At 39.0% G+C, this 19378-nt stretch overlaps 1 protein-coding gene across 1 annotated transcript in view; it reads left to right on the top strand.

Moving 5' to 3' along the window:
* Window positions 1-15620, top strand: part of mad1l1 (mitotic arrest deficient 1 like 1) — an 88234-nt gene extending 72614 nt beyond the window's left edge. The window contains exon 19 of the mRNA XM_030735816.1: window positions 13976-15620. Within this exon, the coding sequence (XP_030591676.1) occupies window positions 13976-14125 (150 nt within the window). The 3' untranslated portion in view covers window positions 14126-15620. The remainder of the gene's footprint in view (window positions 1-13975) is intronic.
* The last annotated feature ends 3758 nt before the right edge of the window (window positions 15621-19378 follow it).

Genomic DNA, 19378 nt, shown 5'->3' with positions numbered 1-19378 from the left:
GCCATTTGTCATTGAAGTTGGCAATAAACTTTCCAAAGAGTTTTCCTGTTTTTTTAACTTGTTTGAATGTTTTGGGTTTTTTTTTAGTTCAATGAGATTATGGATTGTCCTTCAGTTAATTGAACTAACACACCCTCAGGAGGTTACAATATCCTGTTTATTTGGTAACATTTATTTATTCTCTCAATGGTTTCCAATTTTACTTTTAAGTAGAATGTATGAGGCCTCTAGCTCGCTATCTAAAAAAAACAGTGATGCTGTACATGCTAATTTTGTAAGCCAGTCAGGTTGCAAGTGCCAGTCCTCCCCCCTCCATAGATGGAAAGTCCTGGTTCCAAATAAAATACGATGCCATTAACCATAAATCCATTCTCTAGGCTGCAGTTCAGCTCCACTGTGGAGTAATGAGTGCCATCACTCGCTATGTATAGTATAATATACAGTCTGTGGTTATATATAAAGCTGCCCTGTGTGACCATTACTGCTGTTTTCACATTGATGGTAATGTAAATGAATATTTTATAATTTAATGCATAATCAAATCAAAACCCTAAAAGAGTGATACCTTTAATTCTAAGCTTTGTGTGGTACTTTGCTCTGTGGGTTAAAAAATATTCAGCTAAAACCCGTTCAGCCTCACAAAATATTGATAAGCTGGAAGAATGGGACTTGCAGTACAACTTCAATAAATGTCCTGCCTAAATTCCAGCACTTATGTCCAGCTTATTGCAAATTTAATTTACCACATTTCAGTTGTCGGATTTGTTCACTTAACATCAGTACTCATCCATCTGTAGCCACTATAATACTGCAGCATATCTGTTTTTAGCTGAGTCTGATCAAACAAGGTCTTTAAAAAAAAACAAAAACAAACAAACACTAATTTAGTTATAAAACAATGTTTTATTGCTGAGCCACATTTTGTGGAGAAATGTTTGTGTGGACAGTACAGTCAGATAATTCCCTTTGTACAATAAAAATAACTGTATGTTATGTATTTTGTTCCTCTTGTACAGTTTTTTTTTTTTTTCATTTAAATTTTTTTGAGTGTGTGTACACATGAGCTCTTGCTCGTGTGGACAAGATGGAGTTGAGAGCCATAAAAAATGAATATGAAAGTGAAAAGGATAGATGAGTGGGTGTTTGAATTTTTTTGGGAAAAGAGGGCTTGCTGGGACTGAATTTCACTTTGCTCACTGACTGAAACAAAACACTCAATGATGTATCGCTGATAGCTATAAAGATAAACACGAGCAAAGCACTAATAAACAGTAAACACAAAGGCTGGTGGGAATACAAGAGAGAATAAATTAAGTACTTTTTCAGTGGATTGTATGTACTTAAGCCTTCAGAGAGGAATCTCGGAGTGAAAATCCCAGAGAAAGAAGAGAATGTTGACTGTGATTTCTCCTGACAGTTTCCTGTCCTGCTTGCCCTCAGGGTGTGTATGTGAATATGCGGGTGTGTGTATGTGTGTGTCTGTGCGTGCACGTTTGCGTGCCTGCTCTTGTTGGCGTCACTAGCTCCTCCGGTCGATGTTCGGAGCATATGTCTGCTGTCTCCATGGTAACATGATACATCACAACCACACATAAGTCCACCTGAGGTCATGAATATTCCTGAGCCGGAGACGGCTGCTTCATCTCTGCCACGGACTCACAGCAGATGACACATGAAGGCCAGTGCTAAGTGGTCGTGAGTTAATGACATTCGTACTTCGAAAATTTACAAAAATAATTATTCATCCACTTCTGAGCAATATGTCTGCTGTGTAGCAGAAGCCGTTTAGGTGTGCGTGCATGACCTCATGGATTGGGAAACTTGCGTACACAAGAAAAACGAACTGACATCAACCCCATTGATATTTGTCTGTTTGCACGTACGGTGTAGCTTACAGGACTTTTGTTATTCCCCCCTTCATTTTTAGGATAGCTGCTAAAAGCTACATTTGCCAGTGCTAGCAGAACACACCAGAATCTCTGAACTATCATCAGTCCAGTTGCAGTGTGGGTAATGTAGGCTAATATAAATGTAAATATTCTCTGTGCTGCTGTTCTGCAATGAAAGGTTACCTAGCTTATCTGCTTGCTCTTATGTATTTGTGACTGTTACTGTTTTTACTTTATAAAACCTGTAATTAGCCACCTACACAAAAAAGAAATTACCTTAAGAGGCATAGATATAGAAGTAATACTTGCAAATATGATTTAGAGGCTCAGTCTAGAGTTATGCTTTTGTTCCCAAGTCTATTTATAAGCCGTGCTTATACTTTTCTTATTTGCTAATTAAATCAGGAGCTCGTGTTCATTATGCTAACAGTCTTGAGGTTCCACATAACAGATCCCTGAGGCTGAGGAGTGCTATGGGAACCTGTGTTTCAGGGCTAAATGAATTTAAGGAAAATTTATAACTGTTAAAAAATAACAAATACATCTCTGCATATTTAAGGGCCTATCGGGGTTCAGTTGGACAAGACTTTGCTTTCATGTAAGCTTTGCAACTTTTCTACTGAGAATCAGTTGCGAGGCCAACAAACCGTGCACATAATATTTCTCTAGAGATGCTCTTCATAACTGTGGGATGTCACAGACGGCAGCTCCGCTGGATTACTGCAAATCAAAAAGTTGGGGGAAAAAAGTGCAGCGCTCACCTTTGTAGGGAATTCTGATGTAAACCATCAGGACTGTGTCAATCCCGTGCAAAATCTTATGCTCTGAATCCAATTGATTTCTTTTTTATGTAGTTAGTGGTTTTCATTATGAAACAGTGGTGGAATGAGTTTGCAAGTGGTCACAGACTCCAGCTGATTGCAACATGTTAGCAATCTGTCTGCGTTTGTAAATTACAGTGATTATTTGTAAACTTTTGCCAGTCTGTCTGAGAGTGATTGCAGTCAGACAACAATTCTTTGGAGACAGAGTCACCTTGCAAGTAAAAGGGGTTGCCCAGAGGATAAGCTTACTGCAACCTCTGAGGGACTAGTTGGCCACTGCAACTACTTGCAATCAGTAGTTGCTGAATGCAAAAAAACAAGTGGTGCCAGGCACAACAAACCCCGCCCCCAGAACACGTTTTAGCTAATTTAAACTTTGTCCGTCTCACAAACACGTCTACCTTACCTTGTTTGGTGTCATTGTTTTCAGCACAACCTCACGTGTTACTTTATTCTTCTTTATACATTATTTTTTCATTTTGACTTTGTTAACACATTGGACCTAAAATCACACAAATAACATAAAATCAGAGTAGAAAAAAGTTTTTTTTTTTTTTTTTTGTGAAACCGCATGTTTAACAAACTATTTTTATAACTGAAAATCAAAAGACGTAATTTTCAAAAACTTATGTACAAATTTATCAAACAACAAAGTTATATACAATGGTTCACATTAAAATGCAGGTAATGTCTCAGGCTTTGGTTGTACAACTGTTTACAGAACAAGCAGGTGTCACCTACGATGTGGCACAAATTATTTGTGCCCCTCCAAAAAAAACAGTTCCTGTCCACCACAAGACTCCTGTTGTACACCTGGAGACAACAGTTACATTTGTGTCTGCCTTTGGTGGCTTTTTGGGCTAGTATCTGCCTTGTCCATGACTACACAACACACTAACTATACACTCCAAACACACTAAAATCTCGTGACTTTTATTTATTTTTTGCTCGCGAGCAAATATCCCGTTTCCCGTTTCTTCCTGCACCATATGTGCGTCACACGTACAATATACAGGAAAAAGCATGGTGTGAATGATTGATCATAACTCTGGTTTTACTTGGTGTGTCAACACAATTTAAAATCTAGTATGTAGTTTGAGGTCCGCACTTTCGACACAGTTCAGTGGTTAAGATCCACAGCAAGAAGATTCATGGTTTAAACCAGCTGGCTAAGTACTCCATCTTCCTCCCATGTTCCAGAGACATGCATGTTAGGTTAACTGGGGATTTTAAATTGGATAGTCAGACTGGTGACCTGTCCAGGGTGTACCCCACCTTTCACCCTATAACTGCTGGGATAGTCTCCACCCAACCTGCAACCCTGAATTAAATAAGTGATAAAGGAGTTGCATGGATGGCGTATGTTCCCACTAATGCAGCCAATATTCCAGTTTTATTGTGCTCTTGCAATTTCAAGAACTGCACTGTTAAAATAAGCGACTATAATTTTAGACCCACTGTGCATCATTATACTCTTTACATAACTGATTTTACCTCTAGAAACTGTATGAATGAACTGGACACTTAGCTTTTTTGTAACCTGAACTAAACAGTATCTGTATACATAAATACAAGGTCCATGTGCTATATACATACAATTTCATGAATAAATGGCCAAACAAGGTCCAGGCAGTATTTAACTGTGCGTGCATGCGAGGCAGAGAGAGATAATTTAGTGATTCCAAGAAGCTGCTTTACATGTCTGCCCAACCGTACATATATTGGTAACAAACCCAGCGTCACTGCCAGTTCCTATATTATAATGTAGAGAAATGCACCAATTGCTGAACTACTCAGAATTCAAACAGCAAAATCTTGTTTACCCAGTTTGTTTTGTTTTTGCGTCTTATCTGGAATGCTTACTGCATATAACGTTTTGCATTGGGATTAGCTTATTGTCACCGCATATAAATACCCTTTCTCTTCCTCACTTGGCATTCATTGCTTGGTATTTTAATGGTAAAAACAACTGCCCAGTTCATAGGTTCCTTCTGTTCCTTCTGTTATATATTCAAATCATGAATCATGCCAACCTAACTAGGTGATTAATGGCCAGTTAATCACACATTAGAGCAAGTGAGCGAGGCAGAGCAGTATTTTATCTCTGACTGCAAATTGACTCAAGCAAAGGCAAAGATGAGAGAAGTATAAAATGACAACAAATACAAACAAAACAAACACTTCTGTCCTTGTGAATGTTCATCCAGTTCCATCTTGTCTCCTATTAACAACTGTAACTAACTCCATGTTTTATGTATTTGTGCTGCTGAGAATCAGGTTAATCGCCGTTGTTTAGCCAAAGTCTTTATCATAGCACTCACTGAACCATTTTGTCAGATGTATGTTGCCATTAGTTATTTAGTGCTCAGTCACATGAACAGCATTTTTAAAATCTGTAAACAAAAAGCTGATTAAAATATAAATATGTATAGAATGGTTGCTGATTCAATTACAGTGGGGACTCCACACCATCTTTCTCTTTCTCTCTCTCTTTTTCATCCTCTTCCCGGCTCCAGAAAAAAGACGAAATCTGCATTTAAATTGAAAGCTATTAATCTGCATATTTCTGATTATTCAATTAATTTGCCTTCTGTTTTTCACCCTCACCAATCAATAGCTATGACATCCTGTGGAATTTCTCGCGTGTGTGTGTGTGTGTGTGTGTGTGTGTGTGTGTGTGTGTGTGTGTGTGTGTGTGTGTGTGTGTGTGTGTGTGTGTAAAGAGGCAAAGGTATAAGTGACAGTGAAATGTCTTCAAATACACAGATTTCTACTCAAATTATCTAATCGCAATGACAAAGATGCAGTGAAGCAGAGGGAGGAAAGAACTAGACAGAGAGGTATACAGAAGAAACGTCTACTCATTAGCAGTGAAGAGCAGAGGCAGAGGTCAACTGATTTGTGAACTGCATGTCACCACCTCAATATAGAGCCATCTATCACATCCACACACGTACAGCCAGAATCAGGACTCAGTGCAAAGCAGCATGCTTTGTCCAAGAATGGTGAAATTTTCTGTAAGTATTTCAGGCATAGCCGATTTAGGGAATTGGAATATGATTTGGTGAGGAGTACTGATTAATCATTATCTTCTGCCCCCCCAGTCTAAACTTTCAGACAGCTGTGCCAATCAGTTGTAATAACACAAATAGCTCATCAGATGGAAATGAGAAGTCAGGGAGCTTCACTTCTGAGAAAGAAATAACAGTTGTTGTGTTGTGGTCTGAAACTGTGATTCCAAAAGCCAAAGAGTTGCCTTTTTAAAGGTGAATTTAAGTATACGGCAGTGCGATGTTGTTTTTTTTGTTTTTCTTCCATTTTGTAGCACAATAAGCCACTTAATGATATTGATGAAAGCTGTGCTAAATGAGAACTTGGAATTGGTAACAATTACATGCACCATTAATATTACTGCGTGAATACTTTAATAAAGTCACTTGAGGCCCTCTTTCAGCAACAGTTTCCAATATGACTGTCTAAATTGAGTTGTTTTTTGTTTCCTAAAGAGATAGAGTTTGTTGTCTCATTACTTTTAAAATCATTAAAACAACCACAATTCACCCGCCTCACGTCATATCACAATAATAATAATAATAAAAAATAAGTACTTAATTGGAAATACCACTTAAGCCAGTTAAATTGGCAAAGGGGCCATTACACACATGATTGGTGGTAACCCTGAGACAAATGAGTTATATTGGGCTTTGGCCACAAGGAGAATCAACTTAATACAATCTTTTATTTGCTGATATCATCAGACTTCTTAAATTTTAAGTGTTGATTCGTCCTAATTTCCCCACATTCTCATTGTCATCAGTCAGCAGACACCTGTTCTCACGTACAACCCCAGTTCCAGTAAAGTTGGGACACTGCATAAAATGTAAATAAAAACAGGATGCAATGATTTGCAAATCTCATGAACCCATATTTTATACAGAATAGAACATTGAAAACATAAAATGTTTAAACTGGGAAAATGTACCATTTTAAGAAAAATATGGGCTCATTTTGGGTTTAATGGCAGCAACACATCTCAAAAAAGTTGGGACAGTACCGTGTTTATCACTGTGTAGCATCCCCTCTTCTTTTAACAGTGTGTAAACATCTGGGAACTGAGGAGAGCAGCTGCTGCACCTTTGTCAGAGGATTGTTGTCTGATAGAGGATTCTAAATGCAGTCCTGGGCCTTTTCTTTTAGTATATTTAATTTCATAATGCTCCAGATGTTTTCAGATGGTGAAAGGTCTGGACTGCATGCAGGGCATTTCAGCAGGCAGACTCTTCTACTATGAAGTCATGCTCTTGTTATAGCCGTATTATGCAGTTTAGCATTATCTTGCTGAAATGTGCAAGGGCTTCCCTGAAAAAGACATTGTCTGCTCACTGGAATACCTTTATATACCTTTCAGCACTGATGGTGCCTTTTCAGATATGCAAGCTGCCAATTCCATAGGCACTAATGCACCCCAATACCATCAAAGATGCAGGCTTTTGAACTGTGATGGTCCCTCTCCTCTTTAGTCCAGAGGACATGGTGTCCATGTTTTCCAAAGAGAATTTCAAATTTGGGTTCATCAAAACACAGAACGGTTTCCCTCAGTCCATTTTAAATGAGTCCAGAGAAGACAGCTGTGTAAAAAAAAAAAACAAAAAAAACTTTTTTCTACTCTGGCTTCTTCTTTGCATGATGAAGCTTTAACCTGCATTTGTGGATGGCACAGTGAACTGTGTTCACAGACAGCGATTTCTAGAAGTGTTCCTGAGCCCATGCAGTGATTTCCATGACACAGTCGTGCCTGTTTTTAATGCAGTGCTGCCTGAAGGCCAGAAGATCAGACATCCAGTATTGATTTTCAGCCTCGTCCCTTGCAGATTCTCTGAATCTTTTGATGACATTTTGTACTGTAGATGATGAGATATTCAAAGTCTTTACAATTTTACATTGAGTAATATCATTCTGAAATGATTCCACAATTTGTAGATGGAGGTTTTTGGGATTTTTTTTTTTTTTTTGCAGATTGGAGAAACTTGGAGAAACCATCTCTTTATATCCAGTCATGTTACTGACCTGCTGCCAGCTAACCTAACTAATTACAAAACGTTCCTCCAGCTGTTTCTTTTTAGTCAACTTTTGAGATATGTTGGCTGCCATTACATTCAAAATGAGCCCGTATTTTTTATGAAATGGTAAAAAGTCTCAGTTTAAACTTTTGAAATGTTTCCTATTTGAATAAGATACGGGTTTATGAGATTAGCAAATCATTGCATTCTGTTTTCATTAACATTTAACACAGTATCCCAACTTTTTTGGAATTGGGATATAAATGTTTAAAAGATCACACTAGCTGTTGAGACAAATGTTTTCAAGGTCAGAAAAATAATAGTGTTGAATATTGTGCTTCTTATCTTTTCATTGGCATGACAACAGAGGGCCCACTACTTTGTCTTTGCCTTCTTGTCTTTCATGTGTCTGATGGCGTAGGTGTAAACCTTTTACTCTGACCCATTCTGCATTCAGAGAGGAGCATTATTGTCATTCAGGAAGTATGCAGCTCCTTGCTTGGATGAGGTCACTATAAAGCCCCACCCTGCATCTCAAGCCAGGAAGCATCGATTTCCTTTAATTGGATTGACAAATGAAAAGATGAATGGGATAGCACTTCTTCTCTCCATTGTTGAGTTGTGTCCTTAGTTTTTGTGCACAGGTTTGTCTTTTTAGATGCTTACCTCTGATCTTGAGGAAACAAACAGAATTTTTCCTTCCCTTCTGCCTGTTTTTGCGCTGGGTGAGGTTGATGTCACCTTGTTGGAGGAACCTGTGATATTTGTATTTACGGTGTCTTAATGTCACCTTGGTTGTTTCCTACATGTTTTCCAACGTAAACAGAACCTTGTCGTTTTCATAAAGGTCAGATATAGTTAAAAACACTTCTTAGCAACATGTGAATATGCAAATAGAGATTGATAAGGTCAGTATTTGAATAAAGCTGATTTAAAGAAAAAAAAATCTCCCCTGACCTTTGATTAACTTGGTTTGATTTTTTTTTTTTCTTCTGTGCACAAGGAAAGAGAAATGTGAAAATAAATCTAACAAGTGCTGCTGAACATATGGCCCATTGGGTCATGTTCATTTAAAATATGCACCTCTTTTAGTCATAAAAAAAATGTGTATTTTTTCTCCCATGATTGCATTTTATAGTGTGCAATCGTGTGACATGTAATTAGTATATCAAATTATAAATGGCAAAAATGGCTCATCCCCTTCATCTGTACTCGTAAACAGAATGGTTTATGAGTCAGTGTCAGTGTAAGTACAGTTTAGGAAGCTTCCAGTGATTTAGGCAGGCAGGTATCTGACCTTGTGGAACATTAACAGAACCAAACATGCTCCTTTCATTCATTTATTAATTTAACCAATTCTTCAAATAGCAACAGTTATTCAGCAGTGCTTTGATCTTTTCCAGCCCTTTTCTGAGCCCTTTTCATCAGAATTTTATCCCACAGTTCATTTTCCAGCTTTTTTTTTTTTTTTAAAGCCACCTACACACAAACACAAAACTCAAAAACTAATACTTTATAAATCACTGTCACACAGACACAGCACGTTTAGCTGTGATTGGAGGGACGGGGAAAGCTGTTTTTGATGGGACATTTCTGTTTGGCATCACTGTATTTCTTTTCATGATTTATTGGCTGATGGTCAGTTCTGCTGTTTTGGCAGGAGAAACATTCTTTCAGCTCCCTCCAGCATCCATGGCTTGATGGTCACTAATGCAAAACTAGCTGGGTGTAGCAGCTAGAGAGTAAATACAAAAAGAAAATGACCTTTGATCTGATTGTTTTCGCAATCAGATTGATTAAGTAATGTCTATTAGTCCGTTAAGATTAGTTTTCCGTCAATCCAAGAGGTGTAAATGGTCAAGGATTCTGAGATGAGCCACTGGAGGGCATACAAACGTGAGAAATAGCAGCATTCAGTATTTTTACTTCAGGAGATATTTTTCTTTCTACTAGAAACATGAAAGCAACAAGGTTATGACAGGCCCGTTTACTGTTAGGAGTACCTGAGAGGTAGACTGAAACATACCCTGACGCTCAATGTGAAAAGGGAATAATTGAATGCATTGAACATACACATCTTGTTAAATAACACAAGAAAATGCATTGGACCATAAAAAAGACTCATTGAAAGCTGCCAGCTTTAAGACTAAAACCAGCACTAATACACACCAACATCTGGGTAGATCGCTATGAACTTTCCGATGTCCAAGATACCCAGAAGCTGGAAGTGAATAACTTTGGAGACCCCTATTATTTCAGGCCAAATTTAGCTTAAGGGGATATTGCTATTTCTGTCAGTCCATTGCAGATATCTAGACTGAGATAAATGTTTGATTTGGGGCAGAAATTCAGGATCCCAGAAGACAACCCCTGACCACCTTCCTGAAATACTTGCACGTCTGCTGGCTCAATCATCTGGACATAAATTCAAGTCGTCCACTGCTTTGGTTTATGGTCAAATATTTGCTTAACTAATGACCGTCACATCAGCCTGGGCTGCACTGTCTGCTTAGTCCTAATTAGCAAATGTTAGTGTTACAGAGGTAGTGTCATGACATTGTCAGTGTGCGCATGTTAGCACAAAGATGTTAGCAGTCAGCTCCGGGCACCACTGTGCCTCAGTGCAGCCTCACAGGGTTCGTAGACTTTAAGGCTACAAATGAACCAACTATAAGTGAAAATGGTGAGATTAATATGTGCCATCGTTTAAAAAAGGTTTGAATCCAACATATCTTCAATAATAAGCTGAGAGCACTTGTTTGAGGTGCACCAAGAATTAAGTGCAGAAAAAAAAAAAAATTAAAGCACGGGCTGCATTTTTTTTTATTTATTTACTCTAGGATTGAAAGTGGAGAGTTTTCAGACTGTAAATCTAAAGTTATAAATTATATAACCAAAGCGTCCGGTTGTAGGAACGGTGCTGAAGCAAAGCAGTTTGTGTGCTAACATCACTGGAGTCTGCCTCTCTCTCATCATGGCTCCACGTTACTGTGCCTCAGTCCCAGAGCACCGCTGCTCCAGTTTTGTATCTATAACCTTTGGTAATCTTTGTAAATCGCTGTAACCTTTGTTCAGGCGTGCGTGCTTGCGTGTGTTTGTGTCTGCTTGAACGTTTGGCCTCTTAAAACACAAATGTTCTGTTCACAGCTCGAGTGTTTCACTTCACAGTGAGGCCGGTATCTTAGTTTTCCTTCCCGGCCGACTGCGGGAGTCCTCGCAGTCCTCGGCGTGTCCGCTCTGTCTCTCACACACCCTCTCTTACGCAGTCTGTTCTGAAGGCAAACTTCAGCAGTCGGTGTTTCAGACACACAGATCTCCATGGTAACTGGTCCCTCTTTGATGTATGTGTTCCATGTTGTCGAAGCCCCGGCAGTTTTTTTTTTTTTTAAAGCCGTGCGCACACACGTGTTTGTGTGTGCGTGCCCGTGATGGGAGTCGCAGCCTGAGGATATGATGTAGCTTTGAGACAGTAGCGCAGGGGGAAAAAAAAAAATCTCACCAGGGATTGTCAGGGAAATAAAGTCACAGAGTGAGGCAGTTAGATGAAGCGATGCGAAATAGTCACAAGAAAGATGGTGTGATTAGAAAAGCCTTTGAACTGCTGTACTGCAGAGTCCCAGCCAATGATATAGAGATTATTTTAGAAGGAAATCAAGGCTGCATGTAAAGATTGTTTGAACAGGTGACCAAAGCCACGTTGTTATCAGGTGTGCTGATGGAAAATATTTTACAGACACGCTTGTGCTAATTACAAACAGCTGGGATCACGATCAGCTGAGATGGTTTTCATTATTAAATGTGTTCACTGCTTGTAAAGTCGGTCCATTTCTATCTTTTATTATAGCCGTGGTGCTGGGGATGAATCCATAGAGTTGTTCCAGCCTCTGTAGCGGACTGAAACTGGGAAGTGAGAATTGCTTCCATTTAAGAACTCGTTACAAATGATAAACTCCAGATTCCTATAAGCCAAACATTTCCTAGCATCAGTGCTTGTATTTGTGCATTTGCAGAGCATTGAGTCAGACTCATAGCTGTGGAGTTTTAGCACACCTGAGTCATGTGCAAGTCTAAATTCTGCTGTTTCTACACTGAGACTCTGAGATTAAAAAAAGACAAACAGTGTAGGCCTGCTTTTGTGTGAAGACAGTTAATTAACAAGGCAGTTATTAAAAACTAGAAAGAGAATCAATAATGGCACAGGTGTCAATGAAATATTAGCAATATCTGTATATTCATACACATTACACAGACATAATAATTTGTCTTCTTTAATAAAGCCAATATTTTACGATTGATATCATATATTGACACAAAGGAAATCTTGAAAAAGCCCACAACAAAGACGTCCCAGTGGTGTCGCTGCCACAGTGGACTTACATTAGCACAATATCTGACAGGAGGCTCTTGTTTCATGTCACCTTTCCTTTTCTTTAACTCTCGTCTCCATCTTCGTGAGTCGGTCCATGCAGAGACTCAATCGTTTCTGAAGTCTTCTTTCTCTTCCCTGTATTTTAGTAAAAGTTGGAGTTAGATTGTTATTTAGTGCTCTAAGCTCCAAGCCCAACATGATCAACACACGATTGTTCAAGCTCAGGGTTGTAAATATGGGAAAATATGATGAAAATATTGTTTAAGAGCAACAAAGCATGGCTTGATCACTGCCATTTCACATATGTGACAAAACTGCACTCACACCTGGTGTCTCAGACCAGCTCTGTTTTCATATTCAGCACACATCACAGTGGATTATATATCAAACAATCCAAGTCCACCGAGCCTCTGGAAATGGGAGACTGTGTACAAAAGTGACTGTAATTTCAAAACAATTATTGCAGTCTGCAAACAATCACATCTTGATTGTTTGCTTTAATATCCACAAATGTGTCATTGTTCAAAAACTTATGGACCCACCCCATTTTGATTGTGGCAGGTTTCCCCACATCTTGCTGTGATGGTTGGAGCAAAATCACTCATACATTACACCAGAGTGCAGAAAGCAAGCACTGAAAAAAATCCATGCTCATTTGACACAAATGGATTTATTATTAAGTATCTCTGTAATAACAAAATACACCTATGAAATGAATCAGCTTAGCTGCTATTTAGTGAAATTTAAGTCTCTTGAAGCTGAATTTGCTTTCTTTAACTATAAACTGCTGAGTTTTTGTACATATTTCTGAAGAATGACATAGAAACAGCGAGTCAGTGTATCTGTGTCTCTTAAGCACATCCCGTACTGCATTTAGCCTCGCTTAGGCATTGTGCAGTCAGCTAGCAAATGCCATTAGTTCAGGTATCCTCTCCTCTCAGCCATTAGAGATTTGTGACTGTTCACACAAAAATGAACAGCTGAGTTCACTTCAGCTTGTTGTGTGAGAGGAAGCACACTAATTAGTTTATCAAATTATTTTTTTATTTTCTATTTGGCAACACAGTGATGCACTGCCTTTCAATTTCCCACTGTTCAGTCTTACAAATATTAATAATAAAATCCTTAATTTTCATTTTTTTCTGATTTTTTTTTTTTTTTTTTTTTTAGCTCCAAGTCTGTCACAGTGAGTGGACATTTACAGAAAACTGTTCATCTTGAAAATGATTTTTAGCGCATGATTCAATCTTTGTCTGTTAATATGCTTTGATTTATTCTTTTCTTGACTTCTGGTCTTAAGTTTCTGGTTAAATGCCATTCTTAGTATTTTCCCTTTGCCCTCCGTTTTATGAGCTTTCTTGTGACACTTGTCAAATCAAAGATTTGTGTGTCTGACATGCACTGACACGGGGCATTTCTCAGATGTCTCAATATCTTCTCTGTATGTCATGGGACTCTGCTCCTCACTGCTTTCCTCCCTCCCTGCGATGCTTTAATTACTTTATCCCTTGTTTCACTCATCCCTTTCTCCTTCACTCCATCGCCCCGAGCTGCTCCTCATTCCTTTTAATTAATCCTCACAGATTTAGACACCTTCACCCTGCTGTGAATGCGTGCACACACACACACACACACACACACACACACACACACACACACACACACACACACACACACACACACACACACACAGAGACACACAGACACACACAGACTTGAATTCCTTATAGAGAATAACAACTTTTAAGTGTTCTTGCTTCACTTTGAAAGTTTTTTTTTTGTCTGGAAATGAACGCAGTGGGTCTGATTGTTTGTTATTGTGTGTTGGTTCAGGGCTCCAATGGAAGCATGCAGCTCATGGAAACCGAGTTCTCCAAAACTCTGGGAGAGATGGTGGCTCTTCATCTGCATCACCAGAAGAGCATTCCAGCATTCCTCTCCGCTGTGACCCTCGACCTCTTCAGCCGGCAGACCACAATCTGATAAGAACGTCACACCATCTCAGTAACGGGTGTAAGATTGTAGATTTTTAGTTTGATTTTCCCCTTTCTGTACCCCATCACCTCCACCCCACCTCATGAAATATTCATAAATTGTTCAGGTTGTCCCAATATGTTTGAGCAGCTCTGTCGTATGAACAGAGCAGCGAGTGCTGCTTTGTGGAGGATGAGCATCTTGTGCTTCCAGCTTTCACTGAAAAGCAGCTCGGTGCACCTATTTGTACACTGAATATTGCATCAATAAAGCCTTGAGGAAACCTTTTTTTTTTTCTTTCATATCAGAACAAAGTCATCATGAAAATGACACATAAAAGTTGCTTGTATTTGAATTTGGAGCTTTTTTTTTAAAATGGTGGATGATGGAAACTAACTCCCCCCAGGTTTATGCACTGTGTGGAGAAAAAAGAAGTGTTTGTGAGCTTCTCTGTATCTTTATTCTGCTGTTTGCATCCTCTCTCTAGGGGCCTTATATAAAGATTTTTTTTTTTATTTTTTATTATAGCTGTCGTAGTTCCAGCCTGTCCAAGCCTGTGTTAAAGGAATCACTGCAACTTGTTTAGTTCAGTTTGTAAATCAGATTTGTTTTTTTTTGTTTTTTTGCTCACCAGATTTAAACGTTCAAAATCAGGTGACAGTGCGGCGTAATCATACGGGGAATATATGTGTGTTTCCACTGTCAGCGGGACCGCTAAGCTTGACTGGCACTGAAGAAGTAACTGTGTGCAGTCGGTTTAGATGTAATAGATGGGAAAAAATCATGGATAAGGGTAATTTAAAAATTTGTGTCACCTATCAGCTTGTCACCCAGGAGAGACGGTGCTGGTGTGAATGAAAAGCAGTGTTATACAGTGTAATGTTAGTTTAAGGAGCGCATATGTGGGTTCTCTCTGAATTTCAATTGAGAAATTATGTATTTGCCCTCTCTCACAGTTATTTTTGTCCTCTGTAATGGCTTTACAGAAAAAAAAATACAGTCATTGGTGTGCTGTGTGTGGGATAACACCCGTGCAAAACAGCAGGGAAGCTTCAGGTGTCTGAGGTCTATACATTAATAATGCTTTTAACACAGAGATATGAGATTGATTTTTAATGAAATGTGATTTAATCCTTTTATGACTTCAGTTAATGATCGTATGTTTGTGCAAATATGAACACAACACGAGTGGAATTTCTTGGTACCAATAAAGTGAAATGGCAGAAATAAACAGGCTGAGGAGGGAAACGAGGGAGCCGTCCAATAAAACTGAGAAACAAAAGGAAGTGAACTGAGGATAAAGCCACTTATCACAGCAACAATATAAGGACTCCAGCTGGTGCAGCCATATGTCTCCTGAGAAAACATATTCTGTACAGTACATGCCACATACTGTCCTTGTTTTGTTTTGTTTTTTACACACACACTCATTTTCACAGCACAGCACATCTCCCGCGCGCCCCGGCGCTCTGATGAGGTCATATTTTTTGTCATTTTTGTTTTAAATTTGAAATAAAAATGTAAATAAAACACATTTGACTGTTAAATTTAAGGATTTTTGTTTCTGCATCTGCTAAACCTTCAACTGCAGTAATGTTTAAAATGCGTCTAGTGTGATTTAATGAGTCAGTATGTTAATAAATACTTCCTGAAGAAGCAGCATCGCCCAGACCAGAGGCATTAGGAGGCGCTTGGAAGTGGAGCTAGCATTCGAATGACTGGTGTCCAGGCTTGTACCCATGGGCCTAATTTGCCTCAGACGATGTCCAGATTGACAGATTGGCTACACAGAAGGTGGAGTGTGAGCAGCATGTCAGTGGAGCAGCAACAGCCGCTCTGCTCGTTTCCAAAGTGGGAAAAGTCCGTCCTCTTGTTATTATAAACTGCACTCTGAAGTGTTTTGGTGCTTAATAAGGCTTCACACTAATGGATCTGTTATCCAAACTGCGCTTCCTGGATCATATTTTATTTTGTCATGTATAACTGAAGCAGCACATTTGTTTATTTTTTTGTTTTGTTTTTTCCTGAATGCTCATTACATGTAAATCAGTCTCTACTGAACAGTGTGTACACAGCCAAGCTTAACCTGAAGAAAAGTAGTCGCTATCGAATAAGTACTGGTGCACAGTTCCAGTGCGGTGCTTTTTGCGTGACAGGCACCTTATTAAGTTGAGCCCCAGCACAATTTTTTTTGGGGGGGGCTCTTTATTACAATAGAAGCAGACAGTGGAAGGCCAAGCATTACCAGCTAGATATAGTTAAGACTGCATCTAAGCACAGCTCTTTTTCTGGAGCCAAACTCCCACCAGGGCTGGAGTTGCTCTGAGTCAAAGTTGCTGCCAGTGTTCGTGTCTGACAACCCAATAACACCGTGCTGGATGCTGAAGGAATCTGTCAAAACAAAGTACAAGGATTTCTGTGCTTAGTTAGCTGACAACACAGAGGCTGCCGGTGCCACTATAGAACAGACTGTAAGAGGAGTATACTGGGGGTTATTAAATGAGACTTAACTTACAAACAGTACATTTTAATGTGTGACTTTAAAGTGAATTCATTATGTTTCTCATTATATTCTGGCTCACATACAGTCACAAAAGTTTTTGGGACCTCTTTTTTTTTTTTTTTGTGCTCTGTTTCCTCCCCTGAGATGCTGTCAGGCCTTCACTGCAGCTGCCTTCAGTAGCTGCTTGTTTGTGAGTGTCTCTGCCTTCAGTTTTGTGTTTAATAAGTGAAACACGTGTTCTGTTGAGCTGAGATCAGGTGACTTGAAGAACATCTCATTTCTTTGCCTTGGGTGGTTGTTGCTGTACAAGTTCATGTTGGTTTCCTCTGTTCAAAGATCTATTTTAAGAACTAGATTTAGATGTTTTCTAGCAGAGTCTAATCTGGCCTTCCTGTTCTGGAGTGTAACCAGTGGTTTGTACCTTGTAGTAAACCCTCTTGATTGTGGACTTGGACAATGATACGCTGACCTCCACCAGAGCGTTCTGGACCTGCTTAGATGTTGTGAAGGGTTTTTATTAACTGTGGAAGTAATTCTTTCATCATCCATTTTGTTGTCTTCTGTGGTCTTTCAGGCCTGTAGGTAAGCTCTGTCTTTTTTAATAATGTGCTAGATTGTTGATTTGGCCACTCCTAAAGTTTTTGCTCTCTCTGACAGGTTTATTTGGTTTTTCAGCCCAATGATGGCCGCCTCCCCTTGCGTCGACATTTCCTTAGGTCTCACATCGAGAGTCTCAGTGAAAAGATGCCAAATACAAGCTCGACACATGGAATCACCTACGGATCTTTTATCTGCTTATTTTTAGGGCTGCACCGACTAGTCGACATTGTCGACAATAATCGACAATAAAAATAGTTGACGACGAATGTAATTGTCGATAATAGTCGTTTATTATTACTGGTGATTTTTTTTTTTTTTAACGTAGTGAGACATCTTCCTGTCTGTCTATCTCTGGCGAGCTTCACACATGCGCAATCCGGTTAAGTGATGACCATTTGCGGATCTAAACTGTCACGTGATCAATTTCCCGCAATGCTGTGGCCCTGGTTGTTTTAACTCAAAACACACAGCTGTGATTTTACCGATGAGAAGGAGAAGCTGCAGATGATAAGGTATGTTACAATCATCTTTAATATTGAACAGTCATTCGTTATACCGTTGCTGTTTATTTAGAAGCATTTGGACCCAGAAATGACGTCCGACTTAAAGACAGGTGTTGTGCCAAAAAGTGATCGTCTGCCAGAAAGTGATTTTTGATGTTTCTGTGTGCTTTTATGTGTAATGTCTTTGCTTATATTGGTGAATAGAGTGTAGTCAATAGGATTTATGAAGGGCTTAAATATAAAATGAAGAAATGACCTGTTATTCAAGTATGTTTATGACTCTGCATTATTGCACGTACATTATAATAAATCCAGTCCTCTTTGGTCACTTAAAATATCTATATAGAGTGTAATGTCATATTTGTTCTGATTTGTGCTGCCCTCTTGTCCAGATATCTCTTTAAAATCTGGAAAATTACAGTTTTTACCCTGATAAATAAAGAATATATAAAAGTCGCTGCCAAAAACTGATTGCAGCTTCTACCTTGTGACAGAAATGTTGTTTCTTACTCAAAATGACTTGATATCATTCACGAGAGATATGTTTGACATATTTTTCACAGATTATAGGTCAGCAAGTCATTTACAACAGTTTAAATATGGGCAATCATTTTCTGGCAATCACTTTTTGGCAGACGATCACTTTTTGGCAGATGATCACTTTTTGGCACAACACCGGATAGCATTCAGCGGCACGTTTAGTGATGGGGGAAACTGGTGAAACTGTGCCAACTTTGTTTTACAGGGACGAAAAAGTACTCTATTTTTTTTTTTTATGGTTGGAAAAATGGACCGTTAAAGTTATATCAGTAGCAAACCTGATTAAAAGTTTTGAATGAAGTATGTGTTACTACCACATTTTAAATAACCTTATGCAGGGCTTTCAAATTATGCCGGCGGCAGGCGCATTTTCCACCTACTCCACCGCTCTGCGCAGTCTACTTTTTAATTTTCCTAAAAAAAAAAAATTTGCGCCGACCACCTTCTCGTATCCAGCGCCATGTGGACGCACGTGACAATATTTATGTTCTTTCAGTCTGAGCCATTTGATTAATTCACGATTGCCATGTGACTGTTCATATCGTCTGCTGCCGTCATGGCTTTGGTCTCGGTCATAAGGCGCCTGGTACTTCGACATGCCCCCCAGCTACTCCAAAACAATTTGAAAGCCCTGCTTATGCAAAATGTAAAAGCTGATAGCTAAATAAGTGTCATTTCATAATTATGTGATTCATAATCCGATTAGTCGAGTAATCGTTTCAATAGTCGATGACTAATTGACTATCAAAATAGTCGTTAGTTGCAGCCCTACTTATTTTGCTCCTTATTTTGGGAACAGGCCTCACCTGGCTGTGAAACTGCTTGTTAGTTATTCGTTCCGTTAATTTTGAGCCTCTGAAAATGAAGGACTGAGGCGTGATCACTGTGAGTCCAAATCTAAGGTCACTGTTTCCAAGATTTTTTCTTCACACAGGTGTGCTTTATGTCTCCTCCTTATGGTAACAAAGCTCTTTTCTGAGCACCTCCACCGACCTGTGAGACTCAGTTTTCCTGCTACTTTGCTTATGAATACTCTGCAAGTACATTTGAAGAGTAATTAGATCAAAAATGAGAGAAATTTTTTTTTTGAGAGGGCAGACAAAGAAATTTGCATTT

Source organism: Archocentrus centrarchus, chromosome 1 (assembly GCF_007364275.1).
Source record: "Archocentrus centrarchus isolate MPI-CPG fArcCen1 chromosome 1, fArcCen1, whole genome shotgun sequence".
Classification (NCBI taxonomy): Eukaryota; Metazoa; Chordata; class Actinopteri; order Cichliformes; family Cichlidae; genus Archocentrus; species Archocentrus centrarchus.
The sequence above is the reverse complement of the archived record's forward strand: the minus strand, read 5'-3'. Positions and strand labels throughout refer to the sequence as shown.